At 34.4% G+C, this 27,176-nt stretch overlaps 2 protein-coding genes across 3 annotated transcripts in view; one reads left to right on the top strand and one right to left on the bottom strand.

Moving 5' to 3' along the window:
• The window catches only part of FASTKD1 (FAST kinase domains 1), a 32,953-nt gene extending 22,972 nt beyond the window's left edge, over positions 1-9,981 (top strand). For both annotated transcript variants that reach the window (XM_010982488.3, XM_010982489.3), the window contains exons 10-15: positions 849-977; positions 1,779-1,910; positions 2,267-2,380; positions 8,103-8,241; positions 8,885-8,999; positions 9,538-9,981. In XM_010982488.3, the coding sequence (XP_010980790.2) occupies positions 849-977; positions 1,779-1,910; positions 2,267-2,380; positions 8,103-8,241; positions 8,885-8,999; positions 9,538-9,633 (725 nt within the window). In that variant the 3' untranslated portion in view covers positions 9,634-9,981. The remainder of the gene's footprint in view (positions 1-848; positions 978-1,778; positions 1,911-2,266; positions 2,381-8,102; positions 8,242-8,884; positions 9,000-9,537) is intronic.
• A 1,704-nt stretch (positions 9,982-11,685) lies between these two features.
• On the bottom strand, positions 11,686-25,832 carry KLHL41 (kelch like family member 41). The gene is made up of 6 exons (XM_010982486.3): positions 24,635-25,832; positions 20,997-21,154; positions 20,766-20,873; positions 17,992-18,177; positions 16,179-16,325; positions 11,686-12,355 (listed from the first exon to the last, which is right to left on the bottom strand). The coding sequence occupies exons 1-6, from the start codon at positions 25,742-25,744 to the stop codon at positions 12,244-12,246; spliced, it is 1,821 nt and encodes a 606-aa protein (XP_010980788.1). The 5' UTR covers positions 25,745-25,832; the 3' UTR covers positions 11,686-12,243.
• Between the last annotated feature and the right edge of the window lie 1,344 nt (positions 25,833-27,176).

Below are 27,176 nucleotides of genomic sequence, written 5' to 3'. Positions count from 1 at the left end.
AAATATCTCTTGGATGAGGTAAATCAGGTACATAACCTGAAGCTGTATACCCTGGAACACTCACCATCACCTGGATGACAGCTAAGGGAAGAGGTGCTAGGTGAGACCTGAGCTTCATATGTGTCTACTCTCAGCCTGGAGATCTGAGCAGCACAAGATAGTGGTTCAGGATCCAGAGCTGGACTCTCCAGGTTAAACCCCACCTTCCACTTGGCTAGCCCTGTGACTCAGGGCAAATCATTTAACTTCTCTGTGCCTCAGAATACTCAGTGTATAAAGCAGAGATAATAATCACTCCTGCTATACACTGAAGTGAGGTTTAAATAAGGTGATATTTGTAAAGTGCTTAGAATGATACCTAACAGATGCTGAGCACTGTTATCATCAACACAGAGAGACTGGGATCACTTCTTATTTTAAATACTCTACTGACCTTTTGTTTTGAATCCTTCTGTTTTCAAGGCAATTTTAAAAACTTTTAATGGAAGTATAAAAATAACAGAAACATTCACATATCCTTTATATATATAATATGTGTGTGTGTGTGTGTGTGTGTATGTGTGTATATATATTACGAATTTATCCAAGTTGAATCACCCAAGGAATCAGCACCCAGATCAAGAAACAGAATATTAGCATTTTATCCTCCTCCCCTGGTCCCCTCTCCTACTCTACCTCCATCCAGAGGTAACCACTTTACCACTATCCTGACTTATAACAGATTAATTTTGTCAAGGCTGTGTTTTTATCTGTTTTTAAAAACCTGGTTTTACCTGAATAAAATATGTATTTATGTATATGTGAGACAGCAGTACATTTAATTTTTTTTAATCTTAATTTTGTTCTAGGTATATTGGATCCTCTCATGTTAGTGTTTCTTGGTTTCTCTCTGGCCACACTTGAATATTTTCCAGAAGATCTACAAAAGGCAATTTTTAACATCAAATTCTTAGCCAAATTAGATTCTCAACTTGAATGTATGTATCTACATTTTACTTTAATAAATTATCACTTGTATTTTGTATCCATGTTTCAGCTCTACCTATATACTTACTAAAGCATTTAAATGTAAATTTTTTTTTTCTGTTTATTAAAGTATTTCTGATTATTGTAGAGAATTTGGAATACAGAACAATAGAAAATAGAAAATATAAGATTATTCATAACCTTACCACAAGTGAAACTACCAGTTTTAATGTTTTGGAGTGTTTATTCTGTCTCTCTCCTGCCCTCATGTATATGTTTTTATAAATATATATATATAAAACAAAATATGGATATATTCACTTCTGTATGTTGCCGTTTCTCATTGAACTATATTTTGAACAATTGAGTATTTTTTGATGTTATGAATTTTTAGTGTCTGCAGAATCTGCCATTATGTGGAAGTAATAAAATTTATTTGTTATCATGTAGGTTGTTTCCAGTTCTTCATTACTATAAATAATGATTGTTATACATGAGTCATTGCCCTTGTCTTTGTTTCCTTAAGATAGAGTGCTAAGCGTGGAATATTAGGTGAATGAAGATTCTTCAGTAGTATTTCTTAAAATGTAATTTTAATATTCATAACTAGTGGAAACAACAGGTGTTTGTTCTAATCATGCCACTGAATGTAGTAATTTAAAAAAACAAAGCATGTATATGCAAATGAAATGATTTTATAATATGAGAATAAAAGTTACAATCAATGATGGGGATAAATGAATGTGAAAAATGGATTGTCTTTGCAAGGTTAAAGATATCATAGTCCATTAATATATATTTTTTAATTTCAGTGTTACGTTCATCTTTAAATTTGAGAATCCAGTTTCGTCTTATGGAATTAAATAGAGCAGTCTGCTTGGAATGTCCTGAATATCAGATTCCATGGTTTCATGACCGATTCTGTCAACAACAGTATAATAAAGGTTTGAGTTTTCTTTGGGTCAGAAAGTAAAGCTTAATTCTAAGGTATATCATTAGGTAGTGCACTCTTATTATTGTTAAACCTAACCATGACACCAGAGTTCCCAAGACTGCCATGACCTGTTTAATGGGAACATTTTGTAGATGAGATATGTGTTGTATGAATTTCTTACTTCGGACACAACCTCTTTTGGTTGAAAGCCAAAGAACTTGTACTGAATTTAGTATCACTGCTTATTGTATTACATTGAAGCTCTTGTTGGAAATGTTAATCTTTATTTTTCAGTTTTAGCCTTGGGTTGATTTTCATTCAAAAACTGATTAATTTAAATGAACTAATTATTTTGTTTTCATAAAGATACTACAAGCATGAATGGAGCACAGCAGCAGATTTATCAAATGTTAGCAGAGATACTAGGAGGAATCAATTTTGTGAAAGCCTCGGTTCTTACACCTTATTACTACACGATTGGTAAGTCTTCGGGAGGTTACTAGCTACTTTCAGAAAATCAAACTATTCTAAATGGAATCATCTCCTCAGTTGGAATTTTAAAATGTTTATTTGAATTTTTTCATTATCTTGAAAATTTTCAAATACACAAAAATGGAAAGAACAGTACAATGAATTCTCAAGTTCCAATGGCCCAACTTTGATAACCAACAGCATTTTGCTGTTCTTCCAAAAATTTTTTTAAAGGTCAGTCTTTCAACAGTTCTAATTGAAACCAGATTCAGATTCACTGAACATTTCTGGATCTTCAAAAGATTCTGTTCTCTTCACTCAGTGAGGTAAAGTCAGGAAATGACTTCGCACCTCAATTTCCTTGTTTTAAGTTCATTTCAAAAACTAAATTAGATTATCCACCTGGACAGAGATTTCCGTAGGTATGTGCTCAACCCAAACATAGGTAACCTTGTTTCTCAGTGGTCTAGCAGTAGAAGGTATCCTGATTTAATTGTGAATAATAGAAAGCGGATGGGCTAGCTGATATACTGGATGGCAATATAAGAGTTTTTAAAGTTTGCTAAATTCAGATAGTGGGTTTAAGTGAAAAAGTGAGATTTTAAGAGGATTAAAAAGCCTTCTAAATTTAAGTTTAGAAGACATCTGCATATATACAGGATGTTTTAAAGGATTAGAAGCTTGATATACATTAATAATGAAAATGACTGCTCAACGTCAAATACTATTACAAACCATATTATTAGTAATAACAAGAAAATCCATAGTCCCACTGTATTCTGTTCTTCAGACACATCTTAGTATTGTATTCTTTTTTTGAGTATTGCATTTTATGAAAAACAGTGACAAATAAACAAAGGAAATCATGTCTTAGAACAAGGGAGGACTGGGACTTCATGGATTTCAATCCTTGAGCAAGTTCTTAAACCTCTGAACCTTATTAGTTTCTTCCTCTGTGAAATGGGAATAATAATATTTCCTTAATAGGATTAACTGAAATATTGCATGAAAAGTGCTTAGCACTACCCTTTGAACTTAGTGTTGAATAAATTTTATTTTAAGAAAGGTAGGAATGTTTAGTCTGAAAACTAGAAGTCTTATGGTAAACATAATTGTTTTAAAATGTTAGAAGGGTTATTATTGTGAAAGAAGAATTAGATGTCTCTATCTCAAGGGTAAAAAAATTGTAAAAAAATTAAAGTAAGCAGATTTTAACTCAGTATAAGGAGAATTTTATGAAAGACTTGTCAAAGCCTTGTGAAGAAGAAGTGTTCAGGCAGAGGCTGATCAGATGGTGGGGTGTGTGTATGTGTGTGTGAGATTTCTGTGCTTGGCAGGAGGCTGACCCAGATGGTCGTTAATACCCTCATCTTGCACTACCGAACATATACTCTCAGTTGTTTGGTTTTAAATTAGTCAGGATTAGGTTTAGCTATGAGTGACAAAAATCCACAAATAACAATAACTTAACAAAGTTTATTTCCTTCTTCCTTACACATAAGGTGTCCAGGGCTGGGATGCCAGCTACACAGACATTAAGGATCCAGGATCTTTGTACTTTATCATGTCTACCATCTTCAGCATGTAGCTTCCACTTCGTGGTCTGAGATGGCTGCTTCTGCTTCAGCCAACACATCTACAATCCAAGCAAGAGGGAAGGAAAAGGAAGGGTGCCCCTTTAAGCATAGTTCCCTAAGGTTGCAGTACCATTTTAAATTATACCTCATGGCCACACTTGCCTGCAAGTGAGTTTAGAGAATGTGGTTTTTAGATGGGAGGGGTATAGCTCAGTGGTAGAGTGCGTGCTTAGCATGCACAAGGTCCTAGGTTCAAACCGAAGTACCTCCATTAAAAAAAAAAAAGGAAAGAAAAAAGAAAATGTGGTGGGGGGAGTTCTTTTTTTTAAATTGAAGCACAGTTTACAATGTTGTGTCAGTTTCTGGTGTACGGCATAATGTTTCAGTCATACATGTACATACACATATTCCTTTTCATATTCGTTTTCACTATAGGTTACTACAGGATATTGAATATAGTTCCCTGTGCTATATAGTGAAAACTTGTTGTTTATCATTTTACGTATGGTAGTTAGTATCTGTAAATTGTGAACTCCCAATTTATCCCTTACCACCCCCTTTAACCCCTGGAAACCGTAAGTTTGTTTTCTACGTCTGTGAGTCTGTTTCTGTTTTGTGAGTAAGTTCATTTGTGTCATTTTTTTAGATTCCACATATAAGTGATATGATACAGTATTTTTCTTTCTCTTTCTGGCTTACTTCACTTAGAATAATGATCTCCAGGTCCATCCATGCTGCTGCAAATGGCACTATTTTATTCTTTTTTATGTCTGAGCAGTATTCCATTGTGTGTGTGTTTGTGTGTGTGTGTATGTGTGTATGTGTGTGTATATATATATATACCACATCTTCTTTATCCAGTCATCAATTCATGGACATTTAGATTGTTTCCATGTCTTGACTATTGTAAATAGTGCTGCTATGAACATTGGGGAGCATTTATCTTTTTTAATTGGAGTCTTCTCCAGATATATGCCCAGGAGTGGGATTGCTGGATCGTATGGCAAATCTATCTTTAATTTTTTAAGGAATCTCCATTCTGTTTTCCATAATGGCTGCACCAAAATATGTTCCCACCAACAGTGTAGGAGAGTTCCCTTCACACCCTCTCCAGCATTTATTGTTTGTGGACTTTTTAATCATGGCCATTCTAACTAGTGTGAGGTGATATCTCATTGTAGTTTTGAAGAAAATGTGGTTTTTATTTGGGTGGCCATGTAACCAGCTAAGATTTAGGGACTCTATTATTAACAATGAAGGGAAGTGTTAGGTATTGGGTGACAATTTGCCATCTCTGCCAAAGTTACTTTAAAAGATAGATACACTCCTGTTTAACCGTGCTGTTTAAAAGATATATACTCCTACAAACCAGACATAGAAAACAAACTACAGTTACCAGAGGGGAAAGGCGGGGAGGGATAGATTAGGAGTTTGGGATTAACAGATACACACTACTATATATAAAATAGAGAAACAACAAAGACCTACTGTATAGCACAGGGAAGTATATTCAGTTTCTTGTAATAAGCTATAATGGAAAAGAAACTGAAAAATACATATATTTATGTATGTATATGTATAACTGAATCACTTTGCTGTACACCTGAAACTAACATTGTAAATCGACTATACTTTAATAAAAAAAAAAAAGAATAAAATTTTTTTTAAAAGATAAATATACTCCTTATAAGTAATGCTCACAGAAGAAAAGGCACTACAATATGAATGTAAAAAGAGTCTGTAATCCCATTTCATAATAATTTAAAATTACAGAGCACCAACTTTAGGACAGGCGTGACAGCTGGCTCTTTATTCCTCTTAGCACATTTTATTCTTTTTATTTGTTTTGCTGATATTTATTTCAAACTAGAAATATTACATATCCATTGTAAAACATTTGGAAAATACAGAAAAGTGAAAAGAAGGGAAAAATTACATGTAACACATGTAATTAGGACTGAAACTAGGATTATTATATCCCAAGCCCATTGTAATTCCAATTCATATTTGTACCTCATGCTGTCAAGAGGCTTATTTTTATGTGAAAAAATATATAAATCATTAAACATAAGATTTAATCGGTAATATTTGTGTGTAAGGATATGGTATAACTATGATAATACAATAGTATGATTAAGAACTAGGGATTGGGAGCATTGCTTAAGGTATTAAAAAAACACTCACTTATATGCTACCTAACACATGCTTATAGAAAAACCATTAAGGACAGATAACAAAAAAAGGAAAATCTTTACTTTTGGTGTCTGTTCTCTTTCCAACTTTTTTTTTTCATTTTCAATGACATTTGTTGTTTTCTTTCTAATTTTACAAGCAATACATGTTCATGTTTACAAGCAATACATATTTTTTTAAAGTTCTGACTTTTTGAAAACCAAAAAAGGCTTATTTTATAGTATTTGCAACTTTGTTTATATATTGTGAATATTTTTCTATGCCAACAAATATACAAGATTTTTAATGACTGCCTAATTTTTCAGTGAATGAGTATGCTATGATTTATTAAGTTTTTTTGCTGGTATTTGCATCTTTCAAAAACAATGCTGCAATTTCATATGAAAACAACAATAGTAATTGATACACTTACATTTTCCTTATTATGTTAGATATTATTTTATTTTATATATAATAAACATTTATTATGTCCCTCTAAGGTTCACAAATTGTTGTATTTTATGATAAGGAAACTGAGGCCCAGAGAGGTTGTTTGCCCAAGGTTATATAGCTGACAAATGTCAAAGCCGGGGTGACCTAGGCGTTCTAGCTCCAGAATTCACTCTTTTAATGAGAAAACTGTTTCATGTTTGATAATTGACTGAAAGATGCTTCAGTTCCCCAGTTTCCCTTATATGTAAAAAGTAGGTAATTAAACCTATTCTTTCTTCCTTTTCATTCTTTTTTGCCTTGATTTCAATACTTTTATGATTATTTTTACTATGAAAAAATTTCAAACATACAAAAATAGAGAGAATAGTATAATGAACCCCCATCCAGCATCAAAAATTATCAACACTTAACTAACCAGAGTCCCACCTGATCCTGTGAGCAGGTCACAGATAATATATCATTTCAGAATGTATGTCTAAAAGGATACATAACCACAGTACCATCATTTTCACCCCTACAACCATTCATAAGAATTTGTTAGTGTTACATAGCTTATCAATGTTCAAATGTCTCAATTATCTTTTATATGTTTTATTTTCTGTTAAAATTGGGATCCAGATTTTACATTTGATTTGTCTTTTTACATTCTACTTTCTCTCTTTTTTCCCCTTACAATTTATTTATTGAAAAAATTTTTTTTTTCATATTTTGGACTTTTCCAGTTTCAACCCTGTGGTGTCATTCAACATGCTCCTGCATCCCCTGTTTTTCCTGTAAACCAGTAGTTAGATCTAGAGTTTTAATTAGATTAAGTTGAGTGGGGAGTTTTTGGCCAGCTCTTTCACAGGTGGTATGTGCTTCTTATTGCATCTTGTCAGAAGACATATGATTCTGGTTGTATCTTTTTACTATATTAAGGCTCATCAGTGTGTTTGTATGTCATCAGCTCACCCATTAGGAAGTTCTCCCATCAGCTTTTCACCTACTGATTTTAGCAGCCATTAAAATTATTGCCTAAATCCATCATTCTTCAGGATGGCGCAGTAGTGATATTCCACATCTATCATTTCTTCTGCATTTATTAGTTAGAATTTGCCTGAAAAGAACTTCCCTGCATCAGCTATTTAGTTACCATATGTGCAGGAAGGACAAGGATACATGCTTGAATCTTTGTCTTTACCAATTTTCACATGAGTTGCTTTAGCTTCCTCCAATTGTGACCAAGAGATTTAAGGGGATTAAAATAAAACTCCTTAATGTGATTTGGCCTAGTGCAGAGCTAAATATAGCCCCTGTGCTACACGATAGTTTAATAATACTTGCTGGTTGATTTTTATTGATTGATTTTCAAAGAGGCGCTCTTGGACTAGACCATATAAAATAAGTTGGATAATTAGTGAAGTACCTTATTCTGTGTGTGTGTGTACGTGTACATGTACATACCTGTATATATATTTAAAATATATCTTAAATTTTGACCTATAAGAGTGTATCTAATTCATACTGTTTATTCTTGTACTTCCTTATAGATTTTGAGTGTATCTTGGATAAAAGAAAAAAACCTCTTCCATATGGAAGCCATAATATAACTTTGGAAAAACTTCCAAAAATGTACTCAGAATCAAATACTCAAATAACTGGATCAAGACTGCCACCAGGAGCTGAAAAGTAACTCTTTCAGTTTCAGATTTTGTTATCTAAATGTTAAATGTGGTATAATTTAATGAACTCAGCTATCAAGGATTGATTATAGTAGAATCTGCTCATGTACTTCATGTGTTCTACTGACATACCTTTGCTTTTCTTGTGCCTTTCTGCCTTAATGTCCATCCTTCACTGTCTGAAGCCTAGAGGTCTCTAAAGAGCTAACCTTCAAGTTGTCCTCAGTGGAAGTAAATATTATCTTCTTCTTTGGACCTCCCATGCCTCCCTACTTTTCTGATAGCACATAGCTGTTTCTGACACTGCATTACAGTAACTATGTTATATGTTCTCTGTTCAATTATAAGGTCTCTCTTTATTCTGCTATCCCTCACAATGCCTTACATATGGTAGGTGCATAGTAAATATGTATTGGACAAAAACCAAATAGATGAAAGCATGCAAATACTTAACTATAATTTAGTTTAATTCTAATGAGTAGGATCACTTGTCATTAATTACTAATTTAAATAGAAAAATAACTTGGTATACTCATTTATTCATTTGGGTTTTTTTAGTTTATAAAAATGCAACCTTGTTCCTGAAGGTGTATAATTATTCAGTTTCTTATTTAATTTCAGAAGTAAATATTTATTTTTGTCTCATGTAGGATTGCTTTGGAATTTTTGGATTCGAGAGCATTTTGTAGAAACATCCCTCATTTAAAAGGAAAATCTGCTATGAAAAAACGACATTTGGAAATTTTGGGGTATCGTGTAATTCAGGTATGAAATACTTACATAATTCAGCCTCTAAAAAACCCAGAGACACTGGTTGTACATGTGTCCCCTTTCAATGTGAAAGTTGTAGAATTATCATTTTTTAATATTAAAAAAAGTTATATTAAAAATCTCAGAAACAAAACACCCTCTATTTTTTTTTGAAGAATAGTAAATAAAAATCTTTTAAAAAATTGTCTCTAAAAGACCTCTTCATTTTTATATTTATCTTACAATAAAGAGTAGGATAGCATTGTTGAGAAAGACTAGTGTATAAATATGAGAAAGACAAATGGGAAAAAATGTCCATTGTTGGTATTGTAAGAAGAGGAGGATGAAAGAAGCTGTGAGGCAGAAAAGGGTCTTCCAGGTGTTGCCATGAAGAAGGACCCACTTGGCTTCCAAAAAGCATTCAAAGGCTATGCTTATGTAAACTAATGTCTTAGGGTTCTTAGAGCTCTGCTCAGTATGCTTAGAAGTCTTCCCTGATGTTTTTTGTTGTTGCTTTAAAACTTTCATTCATACTGCATTACTTATTTTACAGATCCCTCATTTTGAATGGAATTCTATGGCACGGTCAACAAAGGATGCTCGGATGGACTACCTGAGAGAACAGATATTTGGAGAAGGCAAATCATGATCGTAGTTTTTATTTAGAATTAGTTATCATGGTGTGTCATATCTGGACTTATTTTAATTAAGTGGCTTGACTCAAACACTAATAGTGTAGAATTGACTGATTTCAGGGTCAATTGAATAGCTTATAAACAACATTTTACAATGGAATACTTTCCCTACTATCTGGTTGGGAAATTGTTTTAAAATTCTTAATATAAAACACATGTAGCTTTTAAGAAACTTAACTTGTTTACAGTTCATTCTTTGAGTGCATACTGTGTGCCAGGAACTGTTTTAGATGAGGGATGCTGCAGTGAGTACAATGTATCTTTCATGGGTTGAGTCAAACAAAATAAATGAATAAAATTCATTATACCTTAGATGATATTAAATGCTACGGAGAAAAATTTGGACCGAGGTGGGGGGGCAGTAAGAATATTGTGGGTAGGTGTGTTTCACATAGAGCAATCTGGGAAAGGCTCACTGAGGGGATGTTTGAGTAAAGACTTAAGGAGCTATCTACGGGTAGAGTACTCTAGGCAGAAGGACCAGTAGCTGCAAAGATCCAGAGGTGGAAATATTCCTGGCATGTTTGAAAATAGCAAGGAATGCATTGTGGCTGGAGCAGAACAAGTAGGAGGTGGGGGTTGGAAGTATATTAAAAGATAACAGTGTCAAATATACATTACCTCATGACTACCCTGAGTGAGATGAGAGGCTATTGGGAGTTTCTAGCAAGGAAATAAGAACTCATATTTTAACCTGATCACTTTTGCTACTCTGTTGAGATGATGAGAAAAGACTATAGTGGGGCAAGTGTATAGGCAGGGAAACCTGTTAAAAGTTCATTGCAATAATCCAGACAAGAAATGGATGGTGGCTCGGAGAGAGTAGTAGCAGTGGAGGTAAAAAGAAGTGTTCAGATTTTTTAATGCATTTTGAAGGCAGAGGCAACAGCATTTGATAACTGATTGGATAATGCGGTATGAGAGAGAGGAGTCAAAGATAATTCTGTTTTTGTCCTGAGGAACTAAAAAGATGTCACTGCCATTGACTGAGATGGGGAAGTCTATGGAAAGAGGAAAGTGGGCCGTGGGGGGAGGTCATGAGTTTGGTTTTAGACATGTTGAATTTGTGATGCCTTTTAAATATCCTAGTGGAGATATCAAATGGATAATTCAGTAAATGAGGAGAGGTCCAGGCCTCAGATATAAATTTGTAAATTGACAGAAGTATTTCATGCGATGATAGTTCATGAAATCCCTAAGAGAGAGTGAATGGAGGAGAGGTCAGGTGTGAAGACGGAGGTTCAGGCACCCCAACTTGAGGTCAACAAGTGGAAGAATCAGAAAAGGAAACTGGGCAGGGGTGGCCCAGGGGTGATCTGGGCAGGAGGTAGAAGGAATAATCGTAAGGAGTAATACTTCCTAGAAACCAGGTAGAGAAAGCATTTCAAAGAAGGGGTAAAAAGTATGGTAGAGAAAATACAGCTGTATGAACATTCGTATTCTTTATGCAGTTGCTTGACACGTAACAATGGAATATTCCAAATTAGTTCCAAGTCAAGCTTCTCAGAAAATAACGTATGTAAGGATCGAAGTCAAACATGTCTATGAAAGCACGTGTGTTTAGTGATACTGAGTGATAATTAGTTGATGACTTGCAGAGAGTTGATTGTGATGGTTTTGGACAGACTGAGGCGTCAACTTGCTGTGTACACTAAGAACAAACAGCTTGAATGTAGGGTTTCACATCCCAGAAAATGGAGTAACAGTCACCTTTCTTTCTATCAGAAATTTGCTGACAGGTAGGTCTTTCATTGAAAGAATAGATAAAAGTTAAACCAATGAATATACACCCTCCTCCATATCACCCACTGGCCCCAAATTCTGCCCCAGCAGTGGAAGAATCAATCCATTTCCTAAGGACACCTCCCAATACTACTACCACAGAAACTGCAGTTAATAAATTGAAGAATGTGATTTATTGGCTTTATATCTTTAAAGTTTTAAATTTGATTTAAATGACAAACAATATACTAGTGTCGCAAAAAGAATGGAGGAAAAAAGACAACTTGAATTTGACTTTTTACTTAGAGACTTTTCCCCTTCAAATGATACCCATTTATTATATTCCTCAAATAGCATTTCCAGTTTTCTCACGACGTATAATCTTTAATGCACAGAATTCTTGTCATATCTTGAAGCACAGGGAAAGATTTTTGCTATTTTAAACATTTTTAAAAATGTAGATGTACATGTTTCATTCTCCAATTTCATTTGTAATAGAAAATGAGTGTAAAGATACCTTAGCAATGGAAACGAAAGGATTAGAAAATAATTCAGATTTAGGAAGCTCCTTTACAATTGATTGAGACTGATTAACAAAAGAAATAATCTGTTCAATTTAATATTTAATTTCTTAATAGAAAATGGTTTTAGGCTCTGATCATTACATTGAAGATTCAGTGACTTTGATTGAGGTTTTGATGCCCACTGCTAATCTCTTGGACAGTAACATAGTGAATAATTTCTACATGAATCTCTGTATAGGCTTTTTAAAAACAATAAATTAAAGCCCTATTATCCAAACAGACCACCTCCCAGTCTATTACGTTTTTTCACCTTCTTGTTTATAGTTTAGACAGTTTGAAGAGATTTAACCGTGTTGCTAGGCAACTAGCTCCTGAAGCGTAACGTATTTCCTTCAACATCCCAGCCCATTCTTTTTTATCATCTTCATACCTAATGGAGAAAAAAAAGAAATCAATAAATAGTTTTTGAGAGATAGTTCTATAGATTTCCCTGTGTTAAATACACAAATGTGGTTCTTTGAGAAAACCCTACTGTCTTTTACCCAGAGGAGGATACACTTGACTGGTAGAATAACACTTGAATTCCTCCCAGAATATGCATTCTCTGAGCATATTCCCGAACTACTGGTACTGTATTTAATCTGGATGCTTAGGCAGTTAAGCCTTTTCTGGGAATCAAAGGCTGTCCAAAGATGAGGAATAATAAATAGTTAGACAGTTCATCATTCATCTTTGGACTGATAAAGATGGCTGGTCTCTGTGAGCCAAGATCAGCAAAGAGTAAGAACTGGGAAGAGCAAGGTCTATTAGTCACCTTGATTATGATTTCAGTTGTTCCCATCCACAGGTGCCCAGGATGACACCTGACACTAGTGGGCACTGTGTAAGAAGCTGTTCTCCCCCTTTGTTGTCTTGTGTGACTACTCTTAGACTTTGCACTTGACATTAGGAAAGACCTGGTCATCCTCTCTGAATATTCAGGGTTTTAAAGATACAGACAACTTGAATTCCTTTGAAATGTGTGCCTCTCCTCTGCCTAGTGCCTGGAATGCAGTCTTTGCATGAGAAACTCCCAATCTCTGCCTTCTTTCTGAAGCCTTTCTTGCCTTCCTCAAGAAGTTTGTTGCTTTCTCTTTATTTCTCTCATTGTCCCTTATATAGTATCTATTATAGCAATTCTCATTCTGTTTTAATTTTTTCCCTATATTTATGCCCTCAACAAGTTCAAAGTTTCTTTTGAAGGCAAGTAATAAATCTTATTTACCTTAGCATCTATTAATACTTGGCACATAGGAAATACCCCCAAATCGTTCTATGATGAGTGAATGAGATTTAAAATGATAATTTTTAAAATCAGCTGATGCCTATGTAAGATAGGTGTTATCTGACTTAATTTCAATAATGGACCAAATTTAATTCTCTTTAACAGTTACTGTGCACTGAGTGATTTGTATATAGAGAAAAGTAGAAAAAATATTTTACTGCTAATAAAGGAAAGAATCTTAATTATCTATATAAATTTGTAGTAACAATTTAAATTCAATAAAGAACGGTTTGAATCTCCTAACAAAAAAGTGACCACATTTAAGCAGAGGTTGAGGTTAAATGAAGCTTAAACATTTGCTTCCTGACAGTTATATATTTTTCCTTTCAGCTTAGCCAATCCTAAATAATGGAATAATTTCAAGAAAAAATATGAAAATGGAAAAAAAATTTTTCATATCATAGTAAGAGGGTCTATAGGTACAAAATATGGTACACTGATAGTTTTCATCTCTTATTTTCATCTCTGCATGTGTGAATAGAGATTCCCTAAAATAGAACAGAGATTGCTGGCCCCCACCCACAGAGTTTCAGTAGGTCTGAGGTGAGGCTGAAAATAACAAGTACCCAGGTGGTGCTGATGCTTCCTTGGGACCACTGCAGATCACTGGTTTTCAGACTTGACATGCAAACTGGAACCACCTGGAGACATTAAAAATACTAATGCCTGGGTCTCATGCCTAGAGATTGACTTAACTGGTATGGAGTATGGCCTTGGCATAAGGATTTTTTAAAGTTGCTCCAAAGTTTATTAACCAAATGGAAAATAATTCTTCCTAAATTTAAAATTTTATAGCCAAGCAGATAATGATGAATGCTCCCTCTTGCCTTTCCCAAATTCAGTGGTTCCCAAACCCATCTGTACATTGGAATCATCCAGGGAATCTTTTGAAAGTTCCAAAGCCCAGACCATACCCCAGATCAATTAAATCACAATCAACAGAAATGGGACAGAGGTGTCAGTACTTTTTGAAGTTCCCTAGGTGATTCCAAAGAGCAAGCAAGTTTGAAAACCACTGCCCAAATCACAAAAGAAACCATAATGAGAGAGAATCCCTCATTCAGGCTGCCCTCAGCCATATAAGGGCTACTCTTAGCAGGAGATGTTATACTTCCCTTTGCTGCCTACAATTTCCTCCTGTTGAAGCAACATGGCTTTTGACCACCATTAGGAACCAGAGTGGCTCATGTGGCATTCAGCTGATAGCACTATTCCTTAACATCAGTGTTTCTCAACTCTTGCTGCACATTAGAATAATCTAGGAAGGTTTTGGGAAATACTCATGCCTGGGCCCTACATGCGGAAATTCTGATTTAACTGGTCTGCATGAAGGCCCAGGCACTGGTATATTTTAAGAGCATCCCAAGTGATTTGCCTACTCACTCTTGGTACCTATCCCTGTTTTCCCAAAACCCTAACCTTCCCAGCCCTCCATTATTTTATACTTTTTTCTGTTGCTTCCAGTCTCCCCCCATCTCTCACCCTCTTACTAAGCCTGACCTCTTTCCTCCCTGGAAATCTTTTATAGCCACTTTTTCTTGCCCTCTGCACAGATACTTACTATTACAACAACATAAGGAAATGATGTCTCAACCATAACTGGTTAAGCTATGGGCCTTTCAGCCTTCCAGTTCACCAGCTGGGAATAAGGCATCACTGGTTCAGGTATGGAACATATGTTATCCACGTTCTAGTTTCAGGCTTAGTGGTATGCCTTCACTGATCACTCTTCCAAAGCTGTACTTACACTTAAATGTGCAAGCAAATCACCTGGGGATCTCATTTAAATGGTTCTCATTGAGTAGGTCTGGGGTGGGCCTTGGGATTCTGCATTTCTAAGAAGTTCCCAGAAGATGCCAACACAGGTGGTCCACAGACCATACTTTGAGTTCCAAGGTTCTGGACAATCTGGTGACAGGCCAGGTAAGGGCATCCAGCCTTGGGACTGGGGCTGGCCTTTAAGATGAGAGGTAAAGCATAAGTTTGGCAGTTTCTGGATGAGTATACAGCAGAAACTCATGCTCACCTCAGGAAACTGAGATCTACCTCCTGTAAACTTAGATCAGCAAGCACAGTGCCTGGACTGAAGGCAGCATGGACCACTCAGCAGACACATGTGGTGTCCTGATGGTGACCAAATATTTATATACCACATGCCCTGCCCCGACTGTGTGACTCTCCTCCATGACACAAGGTACACTTCTGCTCCCAAGACTTCTGGATATACTGGTTTCTATATGACATTCACTGCATTAGAAACTACGGCAAAATACACACACATACACACGCACACACGCACACCTTCTTTTAAAATACATTCATTTTAAGCTTAACTATAAAACAGTTCAATTGAGTAACAACTTCAACTGTCATACGTGGGAGATCTGCCCAGCACCTATCTGGGAGGTCAAATGGATTGCTACTTTTCACTTTTCTTTTTCATAAAAAAGCTTTTATAACTGAATTCTCAAAAAATTGGAAAACTATTTAAATTAGATTCAAAATAGAATTAATGAATTCATGGAAAACTCAAGAGGTTAAATATTTCTTCAGAATTCTCTTTTCTTAGGAAATAAAATACTCAGGTAGAAAGGTAAGAGGTTTGGAGGTAGCCTTTGCTCTACTGGATGCCTAGAGCTTTATACTTTTAAAGCTGGAAGGGAATGTGAGGATCAGTCGTCCAACTCTAATTTACTGATTAAGAAATGGGCCCCAATAAGTTCTTTCCCAACCTCACAGCTAATTAGAAGCAATACTTGATTAAGTAAGTAGCATGTGTAAAAGTTCAGTTAGGTTCAAAGAGTGTTCAGTCTATTACCAAGAAGTAGCATACATTTTGGGAAAGTCTGGCTCACTGTTTAATTCAAAATTGTTTATCAGTTATTTGACTTAACATTTGGTTCATAAAATTGGAATGAAGAAAACTTACTTCCATATGTCATTGACTTCAGTGGGTGCAAACTCTTTGGACTCCAGCTGAATCATGGCAAAACCACCAATGGCATACAGAGATCCAGCCAGGCTGACCAAACTGATGGAACTTCTTTCTTGGGGAAATTCAGTCATTACTTCCCACCTGGGAATTATTAAAGTTACAGAAAATACAATTAATGTAAAACTTTTTAAAATGCCAAATGTACTTACTGAACAATTATAGGAAATTATAATTTAAAAATTCAAGTAGCATAGGCATCCAAAACTAGAAGATTAAATTTACTATTGGAGAATATCTAAATGTCCCTTTACTTGAAAGAAGTACCAGATTAGATTTTAAAGCCCTCAGTATGTCAATCCTAGAATATTTTACCTTCATCAGTTAGCACCTTCAGCAGTGGTTATCAAACTGTGTGCCATAAACAGTGGGGTTTTGGGGGCAGTTCTAGGGCTTGTAGGTCCTACTGTGTTGGATTTTACTTGAATGCTAATACAAATTTTTAAAAACTCTAATCATCATTTCTCAAGAAATCTCCAAACCCTTTTTAATAAGCATATGAGAAGGATAGTTTAGAAACTAGGGTTGGAAATTTTCTTTTGAATGACTTATATTTCATCCTTTTCAATAAAGGATTTAAGGGAACATTTTAATGTTAATAGCTATATGAAACAGGACAACTAAAGACACAATCAAATTAGCTGGGGAGTATCAAGACTCTAGAATGAGGTAGTCATTTTGATAGCTCTCTATTCCATTACTCTGACGTTAAAGATGGCCCTCATAATTTTTCTCTAAACATTTTTCTAATTATAAAAATAATATATGTACATAGTGGAAAAATCTGGAAAATATAGAAAAGTATAGAAGATGATGAATGTCACCCATGATCATGTCCTTCAGACATAATTATAAACAATATTTTGGTGTAATTTTGTCATTTTTAAAAAAGCATACAAATTTAAATACAAACATCTATCTATACCTATGAACATAACTAAGAACATAGAGTATTTACAATTTTGTGTGCTGCTTCTTTAACTTCTTACAAATGTTTACCTACATTATATAGTCTTCAAAAACATAATTTTTAATGATCATAAAAATCTTATTCCATAAAACTTCCTCATGATTTTCAGATTAACTAAAGTCTGTTTTATAATCAGGCATACATTGTTCCTTAAAAAAGTAATAATAGTGCTCTAATTTTTTCTTCATTGCTAAACTAGGAGTATAAAAACTATATACTCATCCAAATGTGTGAGCTCAAAAATTTGAAAAAGACTAATTCTATATAAAGAACATCTGTCAAATATCTTTTCACATTAATTTTAAGCCATACAAGCTTTAAAGTGAAAATTTGAAGACAGTTATAAAGAACATAAAAGAATTAAACATCTGAAACATTCGTGCTTTACAAATTTCACAAACTACATGGGTCTTTTCATCCTTAAATTTCAAATCAAATATCCCTGCAGAGACATGTATATCTGTCTCTGTGTATATAATTATTCAGAAGTGTTACCTTTGCATGACTAAATTCACAAAGCTAACAACAAGTAAGAACAAATTTATCACTCCACATTAACTTAAGGGTCATGTGTTCCAAATTACAAACACATATAATGCATCAAGATGTTAGGTGTTTCCTATCTGTACCAGCAAAAGAAACCCCAAATAAGATACTACTTCAGTCCTTGATTCCCTGCCCTCCTCTCCCCATGTGCTAATTAGAAAGCATAATTTTTATCCATAATTAAAAATAAAAAGTACAGTGATTCATACACTGTAGTAAGATATAGTAGCTTACTTATTGGTGACAAGGTCAAAGGCTTCAACTGAAGCTGAAAGACCATCTTCAGTGACACCTCCAGCAATCACAATTCTGCCTTTATGGACTGCCACTCCAAACATGGAACGAGGGGTTTTCATTGGAGCCAGATCTTTCCAATCTCCTTTTCTGGGGTTGTAGATAAACACCCTGTTTGTACACTTTCTGTAAACATAAAACACAACAAAATGGTCCCTTTAGAACATTCCTGATTTGAAAGAAGCAACTTCACTAATCATTTAGCTTTGCTTCTCATTTGAAATATGCAGTACAGCAGAGGATAAGAAAAATTCCAATGTAGTTTTTATCTGAACATGTCACCAGGCAAAGGACAATTCCAAATCTGAACAAAAACTATTTTATAGCTTAAGTATACTACTGGAAAGTAGGGTCCTTTACTTTTGGCAATTGCCTAGAGGCCCAGACAGAGTACATTTTAATCCTGTCTGCTACTAAATTCAACAGAAGACATAAATAGAGTTTAAAAAAGTCACAAACCCTTTATTGTGTCTCAGTAACAAAAAAGTTTATTTCATTATCTGAATATCCTAGGGATGAGTCAGTTAAAAATTGATTAGGTTGTGAATGCACCTATTTTAAATGTAACTGTAATATGACAACTCATTTCATTTTAGTCTACCACTAATACACCAATGCGTTTTAAGAAATCTGGGACTACAGATTAGACAGCTAGCCATCTGAGCTGATTAGTAATGAGAACAATTTTATATGCTAAATGCTACCAGAAAAACCTGGACTTATCTGAATTATCCTTATTAGTATATTCTTCTGATTTCTTAAAGTTATCTATAATTTACTGATGGGAGTTTGAATTTCAAATTATACTTGATTAACTGGATATATTTGGTAAAGCCAAAAAGCAACCAAACAAAACCTCAACTCTTTGTGAGGACAGTTTTTTTCTTTAATTTTATAAAAGACCACATATCTGGAGCAGAAACATTTCCTTTAATATATGACTATGAATATTATCTTAAAACTTCTTCATAAGATCATGATCCAAAATCATGTTCTTCAAATTTAGTGGCAATAACTAGTATAATTCAGTGCTTGCTTTTAGGTAGTGACTTACTTTAAAGTTCTTGACTTTGGCATTTGTCAAGCAATGCTGTCTTGGTTAATCATATTCTCAAGATTAATATATTGTTACTGACAAAACCTGTATGTTTATTACTGACATATCCATTTCCTAGTTACTAATACTACTTGGAGGAAACAATTTAAATCATTTGGCAGGGTCACTATGTAATACAGAATTTCCATTCCATTTATTCAGGAAAAATCCCCAAAATAAGATTTTGCACTAGGTACGCTTATACTATGGCCTGCCTTTAAATATTTATTTGATGGGACTATCTGGCATTAAGGAGGGTATCAAAATTTCAGAATATGTTATCTTTGAAGATGGATAGATTGTATGAAAATCCATTGATTTTTTAAAATCATGTTTTCTGTAATATATGTCATTAAAATTAACTAATAACCACTATTAACTCCAGAATATAGAGTTCTTTAATTCTAGCACATTTCCATTTTTTACTCTCCTTTCCTGATTTTTCCCTTAAATTCATAATGCTGACTCCTTTTCCAGGATTGGACATCTCTTAATTAAATAACCTTAGCAAATGAAGACAAGCCAAATTAGGCAGAGTTGTCAGGGGCAGAAAATTTGTTCTCACTATTGAAATTGAAAATCTTCCTTTTACCAGACAAGCTACTGTCTTAACTGACTTCTGGAGCACTCTGAACTCACTTCTCCCTTTGGGGTATATGATCTTTCCTAATTACCTATCCCTTGAGAAGTACCTAGAAATCATTTATATGAAACGTCATTCTGTTTTTCTCACAAGAGACTGGGCGCTAGTGGGTATACCAGGTACATCTGTTCTGTTTGATCAGTGCCTGTTTGTGACCAGTTGTTAAATTTTTTTAAGCATTTTTTATTGATTTATAATCATTTTACAATGTTGTGTCAAATTCCAGTGTTCAGCACAATTTTTCAGTCATTCATCGACATATACACACTCATTGTCACATTTTTTTCTCTGTGAGTTATCATAACATTTTGTGTATATTTCCCTGTGCTATACAGTGTAATCTTGTTTATCTATTCTACAATTTTGAATATTTTGAATATCACCTGCCTAGGAGTAAATAAGTGGAAGCATTGCTGAGAAAGAACTGCCCCCTTTTCAGTCACCATGCTTTTCAGTTTCAAACTCAACTATCTAAATTCTCTGTTATGAATGTGAAGCACAAATCCATGATTTTTATACACTATTATTTTAGTAGTAATATTTTAAATATAACATTAAAGACATACACTTAATTTTTATCTACTGATGGCTAAGTGAATAAAAAGCCCACAATTTTAATGTGGTAAAATATTATATATTATAAATTAGCCAGATAAAAGACTTGCTTATGCTCCTAAATGCTACTTTTTTACTGTAAAAATGCTTATAATGGAGATAAGTTCATTTCTAGCAATATGCTGGGTATATACAAATTTACTTTAGCAAGTTTAAAATTTTATGCAGTTTTACTTCATAAATCATATTTAATATCTTCCAATAACTTTAAAAAATTTTATTCTGAAATTTTACTTCCAAAATACTGTAGGTGAGAACCAAGTCACATTTCAGTATGTAGATTCAAGTGAAAAGAGGAAGGACCCCTTGTAATAAAAAGTCACTTGGATATAAGCCATAAGGAGATTTTAGGGTACTTACTTGTCATCTGTCTTTCCTCCGAGACAATATATCATCCCCTTATGTGAAATCACACTATGGCCATAGACTTTGATAGGAAGTTTTTTAACTTCATTCCATTTTGCTGCCCTAAAATCAGAAGATTATAAAATTTATATGCTTTCAGTAAATTTCAGGTTCTAAAATTATGAATATGTTACAGGCACTCATCTACCTAAATGCTTAGGAGACGGAAATGTCATGCCAACTTACACAGGATCATAGCATAATACTGAGTCCAGTGAAGCCTCTGTTTGAAGGTCTTTACCAGCAACTACGTAGATTTTGTCATCTACCTCTCCCAGACCGAAGAGACACCTGGCTGAAGGCAGAGGTGGAAGTCCAACCCACTCAGATGCTATGTTATCAAGCTGAAAGAAAAAATATGTGAGGAATTGTGAAGCTTGTCACAGGTATACCAAGAAAATATGCACTTTATGTATTGTTTAGCAATCATTGAGATAGTCAAAGATCTCACAAGTAAAACTACAATCCAGAAGGATCATATTTTACCTCTGAATTGCCAAGAAAAATGAGAAAATCTACTTTGCTTACCAAAATAGCTAAAAGTACCCAAATCTGCAGAACTTCAAGAAAGCAAAGAGAGAAAAAAATAGTCACCAGAGATTAGTTAGAACTGTGAGCTTTCTTGTCAAATTTTCTCCCCACGTTGCCTTGTTCAGGTTTGAACAAGGAATCATAGTATTTTTAGGACACTGGGAAAAGAGATGTAGCTACCATAGGGAGGGTCAGTATGTGAGTGACCTCTGCGTGCTATATTTAACATGCTCCCAAGCCAGCACCCAGAACAGCTGGACCTGTCGCTCAGTTCACAGACAACTGGGGTGTTAAACATTATCTTTTTTCTTCAGCATTTTTAGATTCTCTATGCTTTACTTTAATACTTCGGATATACGCAGGTGTTATACCCTATAACCTATTTTTTGGGAGTTATTTGAAATACCCTTTTCTCTCTCTTTCCAATTTATATTAGGAAGTAACTGATTGTTTTTGCTTCTGCCAATCCTGCAAGCATAAGACAGCCCTCCAAGAGCCCATCCTTGCTCTGGGATAGGTGATTCTGGTATAGCTGGCATCAACTTTAGTACTTACTATTGGTAATTTTAAGATTTTCCACTTTGCATTTTAGGATACCAAGGCCCAAGAAAACTGCTTTCTGACGGAGCGTCACAGGTTTTTTTGTTCTCTCTATTGCTACTTATATACAGCAGAAGAAAAACGAATAAAACCCAGAATAATTGAATACCAAGAATATATGTAGATATTAAGGGCTGTATATAGAGAGGGGTCCCTATGGAAGCCTATCCCTGTCTGGTCTAGTAACCTTGGTTAAAGCAAAGCACTAATTAAAACTAGATAAGATGAGAAGTTTAATTCCCACATGTGCATTGTTAGTTTGCATTCACTAACTTCTACATCTAGATTGTGATCACTAATATTCTCATTTTTTTTAAAAAATCCTTTAACAAAAAAGTGGTGTGTAGTCTAGTAGCAATAATAATGAACATTTATGGTAGTTTTTACTCTGTTAGGCTTCATAATAAATGCTTTACACAGATAATCTCATTTAGTCCTCTAGGATAGGTACTTTTATTATCTCCATTTTACAGATGAAGAAACTGAGGCACTGAAAGGTTAAATAACTTGCCGAAGCTCAGAGAGCTTTAGAGTGATACTCAATGCAAGCTGTATAAATTCATAGTTTTTTAAAAAATGGGAACAGCAACCATTTTAATCCCAAATAGGAGAATTTACTGCCCACAGTACTGCTTACACCCCATACTACCCCCATTAGGACACTTCCAACAACAAATGAGACAGTAGACTGCCTGCCAGGGTGTTTTGTTTTTGTTTTTCTTAAATAGATGAGCTGTCAAGCTATTTAACCTCTCTGGCTCCAGTTTTCTCATCCTTAAAATTAGAGTTTGGACGGAGATTACTTTAAGATGTAGTGGTGTTCAAAGATTTAATGAAACTATTAATTTTATGGGGAAAACCCTCTCTTACCTAGGTAAAGAAATTCTCATAATCTAATTCTAGTATACAATCAAAGGTCAGATTAATCCTAACTTAATACATTTTAAACAGAAGTGACCAAGCAGAAAATTTAAAACCTGAAATTCTCATATGTATGTTTTCTTGTGAGTCATAACCCTCTTTTATGGTCAGATGTTTTTATCCTGGCATCTTGTTCCACTATTTATGCCTTTTAAAAGGAGCAAGACATGGGACATGACAGGGAGGTGACCCTTTCAACTCTGCATAACTGTTTCTGTAGCTATATAGAGCATCAGGCAGGTTTCTTTTTTTTTATTATTGAGTTATAGTCAGTTTACAATGTTGTGTCAATTTCCAGTATACAGCACAATCAAGCAGGTTTCTTGAACCAGAAACGAGAGGCTGTGTCATAAAAGTAAGGGCAGTTAACAGGATGGAAAAGAATAAAGATAAGGCTATAAATATTCTTTGGATCTATGGTTTCTAGGTATCTGTCTGTCTGTCTGTCTATGTTTTGATGTCATTTTTACTCCTAGATATAATTATTGCCTTTTCAATTGAATTTGCCCTTTCTGAAATGTATCTGAATTTAAAATTGGGGCTTAGAAAAATTTCTAGCTCACATTCAAATAGTTCTGATTACACTTTCTATTTTATTGTTATATTTCATGGTTAACATTCTTTAATGGAACTTTGAAAATTAAGAAGCATGGTTTACATGTATTATTACAATTACATTTTCCAATATTAGAAAAAGCTGGTTAAAGGGTGTATTTTGTCAGTGCACAGTATGTCACACACTTTGAGAGCACATAGTGACTGTGGTATGACATTCTACACTTACTTATCTTTGGCCTTTCCAACTCAAGAACCCATAAACCCTAGACCTATGACCTAAACAAACTCTTGAACTATCTGTATGCTATAAAGTACTGGTACTGGATTATTGAAGATGAAGGTTAAGTCACTGATTCCATCATAAACTGATAAAGTATAATACATTGATAATATGAAACAAACTCCTTTCGAACAAACTACAAAGAGGCTGTTAGTTTAGGAGGATTTGCTTTCTTGGAAACGTCTATGGTTTGATAAAGTAGATTAAGTTGTAACAATGTCTAAGTACAACTCTGATCCAAATAAATGTGATCATTTGTCATAAATAAAAATTATCATAAATTTAAAAATTTAAATACAATTAATCAATTCAAATTAGTGACACTTGTGCAGACAAGTTTTTCCTAGAAGGTAATTCAAAGTGTGTAAAATATGTATTCAAGTTCTTTTCCTTTTCAACAAAATTATACTTTAGGCAGTAACCATAAATAAGAGATGAAATGCTACCTCCAGGAATTTTGAATTGGTTCAAGGAAACTTAGGAAAAGGTAGAAAATCTGATCAGTTATAACTTTTTTTTTGTAATGTGTAAAGTACTTTGATTTTGGGAAATACAGTAAGCTATTTTTCAGAAAGAGAATACAAGATTAAATTTAGTTTTTATTAAAATACTAGGCTTTAAAGCATTATAGTCACCATCAATGATAAACATGACATTTTGGGTTAAAGAGCAGAAAGAAAATCATGAGCCATCACTTATACATTAATTAGAACCTCATTCATCAACAGAACTTTTATTGAATATTAACAAGCAGTTAACTGATCTAAATATTTGTCAGCCCTCTAAGTAGTGAAAATGCAAGGGACTGGAAAAGGATGTCAAGCAGAATAAAATGCAATGCAAGCCTCTTGAATAATTCAGAAATCAGCTAACAGGACGGTGAGTAACAGCCTTTCTTTTATGTCTCTACTTACATGAAAATAGCCTTTCTTACCTGGAAGAAGTATGACTGTAGAGGCTGATCTTTATTTTCTTCATCCACATATAGTCCTCCAACCACATATACCTGATTCTGTTGGGTAACAATGCTGGAATGATTTCTGGGGATCTGCTCAGCCAGTGCAGTAAGGTAGCATTCATTTTCTGTGGGATCATAAGCCACTGCAGCTGTGTCATTAATCAAGAGGATAAGGTCTTTGACAAACATTCCATGCCTGGGAATGTCATTCAGGTAACCAGGAAGTAAATCTTCATCACCAACATCACCATTTACCTCACCAGCCCCAGCCTTCTCTGCGTTTTTGCTAGGTTCTGGGAGTTTGCCTGCGAAGGCATCTTTGAGAACTTTGATTTTTTTCTGGAGTTCTGGGTTGCTTTTAATTATATCATCTCTCTCAACATGATCTTTAAAATATTTTTCTGTCATAAGGCGAAAACGGATACAATCAAACACTTCGCTAAGGTTTTTAACCCGGTTTTCTTTGTCTGTTCGCACCCATTTCATCACTGCCTCAAATACTGCTTCTTCCTTCTCTACGTTGAGGCTGTCATTTGAAATGACTGAGATCAGCTCCTGTGGAGACAGTTGCATAAAGTCCTCTTCCTTACAAATCTGTACAAAGCGATCAGACACAAACTCACGGGCAGAGATGGCGAGTCTTGGACAGTCAAGCAGAAGTCCTAATCTTAGGATAGCTAGGCAGTTACCAGGAGCAAGTCTTTTCTGAAGATAAGAAACGCAAACAGTGAACACCGAGGGGATCTGAAAGCGGCTGGCCAATGCAAAAATATCTTGCACATTTCCATCGTTGAGATCAATACTGGCAGAGTATAGATACTTAATGATTAAATCAAGTACAGCAGGATCCACATTATCTAATACTACCTCCTTTTTTTTCTCCTCATCAATTTCAGATAAAAAATACTCACGGAAGTAAGGACTACAAGCTGACAAAATCAATCTGTGGCAAGGAAGACTTTTGTCACCTGCTTTTAGGGTGCAATCGATGAATTTTTTCTCATCCAGGAGATCTTTTAGACCATCCTGAAGAAGGGTGGATTGGTAAAGCCGCAGTTCCTCTGCGAGTTCCCGCTGGGAATCCATTTTGTGAGTAACCTAGGTAAGGAAGGGGACACTAAGGCCTTAGCTCCTCACAGCACACAGGTCTAGCAGTAAAAAGGCAGATCAGTGTGCTTAGCCCAGCTTGAAGCCTTTGCAATTTAATCCCACCAGCTAAATATAGATACCAACTCTAACAACTGGAATTTAGGAGAGCTAGTTTGGAAAGAAGAGTTGTTCTTGCAGCTGTTAGAGATTGAAAGGAACAACTGGAACTTTTCATCACTAAGGAAACAGCTAAGAAAAAAGATTTAAATGAAGATGAAAGCTTCCAAATACATAAAGCATTAGAAGATATTCTAATAAAGGCTACTACAAGAAAATGTTTATTGAACTAACAGAAAACTGAATCATAAAAATGAGTCAGTCCGCTAAAAATGGTCTAGTGGCAAGCAACTTGGCTATCTAAATTAATGATGCAAAGGTCAACAATATGAGGTGAGTTCATTTGGATTCTCATAAGCAAGATCCTCTTTCCAATAACTGTTACACACAAATTTTTATTTTCTGTTTAAAACAGTGAGGTATATAATTTTCCTTTTAGAAGTAGGAAACTTAAAGACTTCTACTTAGGTACTACAATTATAGTTAAAAAAAAAAAACCTTTAAAATAATAATGCACCCATCATGATTAAAATAAATGCAGAGAAACTGCTAGTTTTTTAAGATATCCTAAATTATCTTTATCCTTAAGTTGAAAAACTATAATTAGTATTGAATTAAATTATAAAATTATTTAATTTGTTCACACCCTGCCTTGCTCTAAAAGGATTTGATGTGGCAAACACTATTATAATAAAATAAGTAAAAAAAAAAAAAATACAAAAGGTTAAAAGGAATCATCAGGACCAGAAAAGAAAAAATAGTTAAACGTCAACAGTAGGGAAAGAAAAAATCCACATAAATAACAGTATGATCACTAAAGATATTTTGTGATTTTAAGTGTTGATCTTTCATTAAATAAAAATTTAAAAAATAGAACAGATGTAGCCCCACGAGAATGTTACCAACAGAACAGAGAAAAATGATGAAGTGCTACATCACTGTTATAATTTGAAAAACAGCCCTTAATACACACGAACACAAAAAGAATATATAAGTAGAATCGTAATTTAAGTTGTTGATTATACTAGAACACAACATATTAATTATGGGATGCAGAAGGCATGATCTGAAAAAAAATGATCCTTTGCTTATATACAGATAGCATTGTATATTTCTTCATTAAATATTATATTACAAAATGATATTGTCACTTTTTTGAACTCAGTGGGGCAGTAGAAATACCATAATTTCAAAGGTTGGTATTCTTAAACATGCTCAAAAGAACTTAAGCTCCATAAAGACAGGGATTTGGGGGAGCTTTATTGTGTTTAGTGCTATAGCCACAGGGCCTCATGGGTACTCTATAAATATT

Source organism: Camelus dromedarius, chromosome 4 (genome assembly GCF_036321535.1).
Source record: "Camelus dromedarius isolate mCamDro1 chromosome 4, mCamDro1.pat, whole genome shotgun sequence".
Lineage (NCBI taxonomy): Eukaryota > Metazoa > Chordata > Mammalia > Artiodactyla > Camelidae > Camelus > Camelus dromedarius.
The sequence above is the reverse complement of the archived record's forward strand: the minus strand, read 5'-3'. Positions and strand labels throughout refer to the sequence as shown.

Bases quoted from the DNA above. Each gene is read 5' to 3' on its own strand.
- KLHL41 (XM_010982486.3), bottom strand. From the start codon at position 25,744: ATGGATTCCCAGCGGGAACTCGCAGAGGAACTGCGGCTTTACCAATCC. The intron at 21,155-24,634 runs GTAAGAAAGGCT...TTTTTCTTTCAG, and splicing joins TACAGTCATACTTCTTCCAG to CTTGATAACATAGCATCTGA. The intron at 16,326-17,991 runs GTAAGCTACTAT...AATAATTCCCAG, and splicing joins TTTGACCTTGTCACCAATAA to GTGGGAAGTAATGACTGAAT.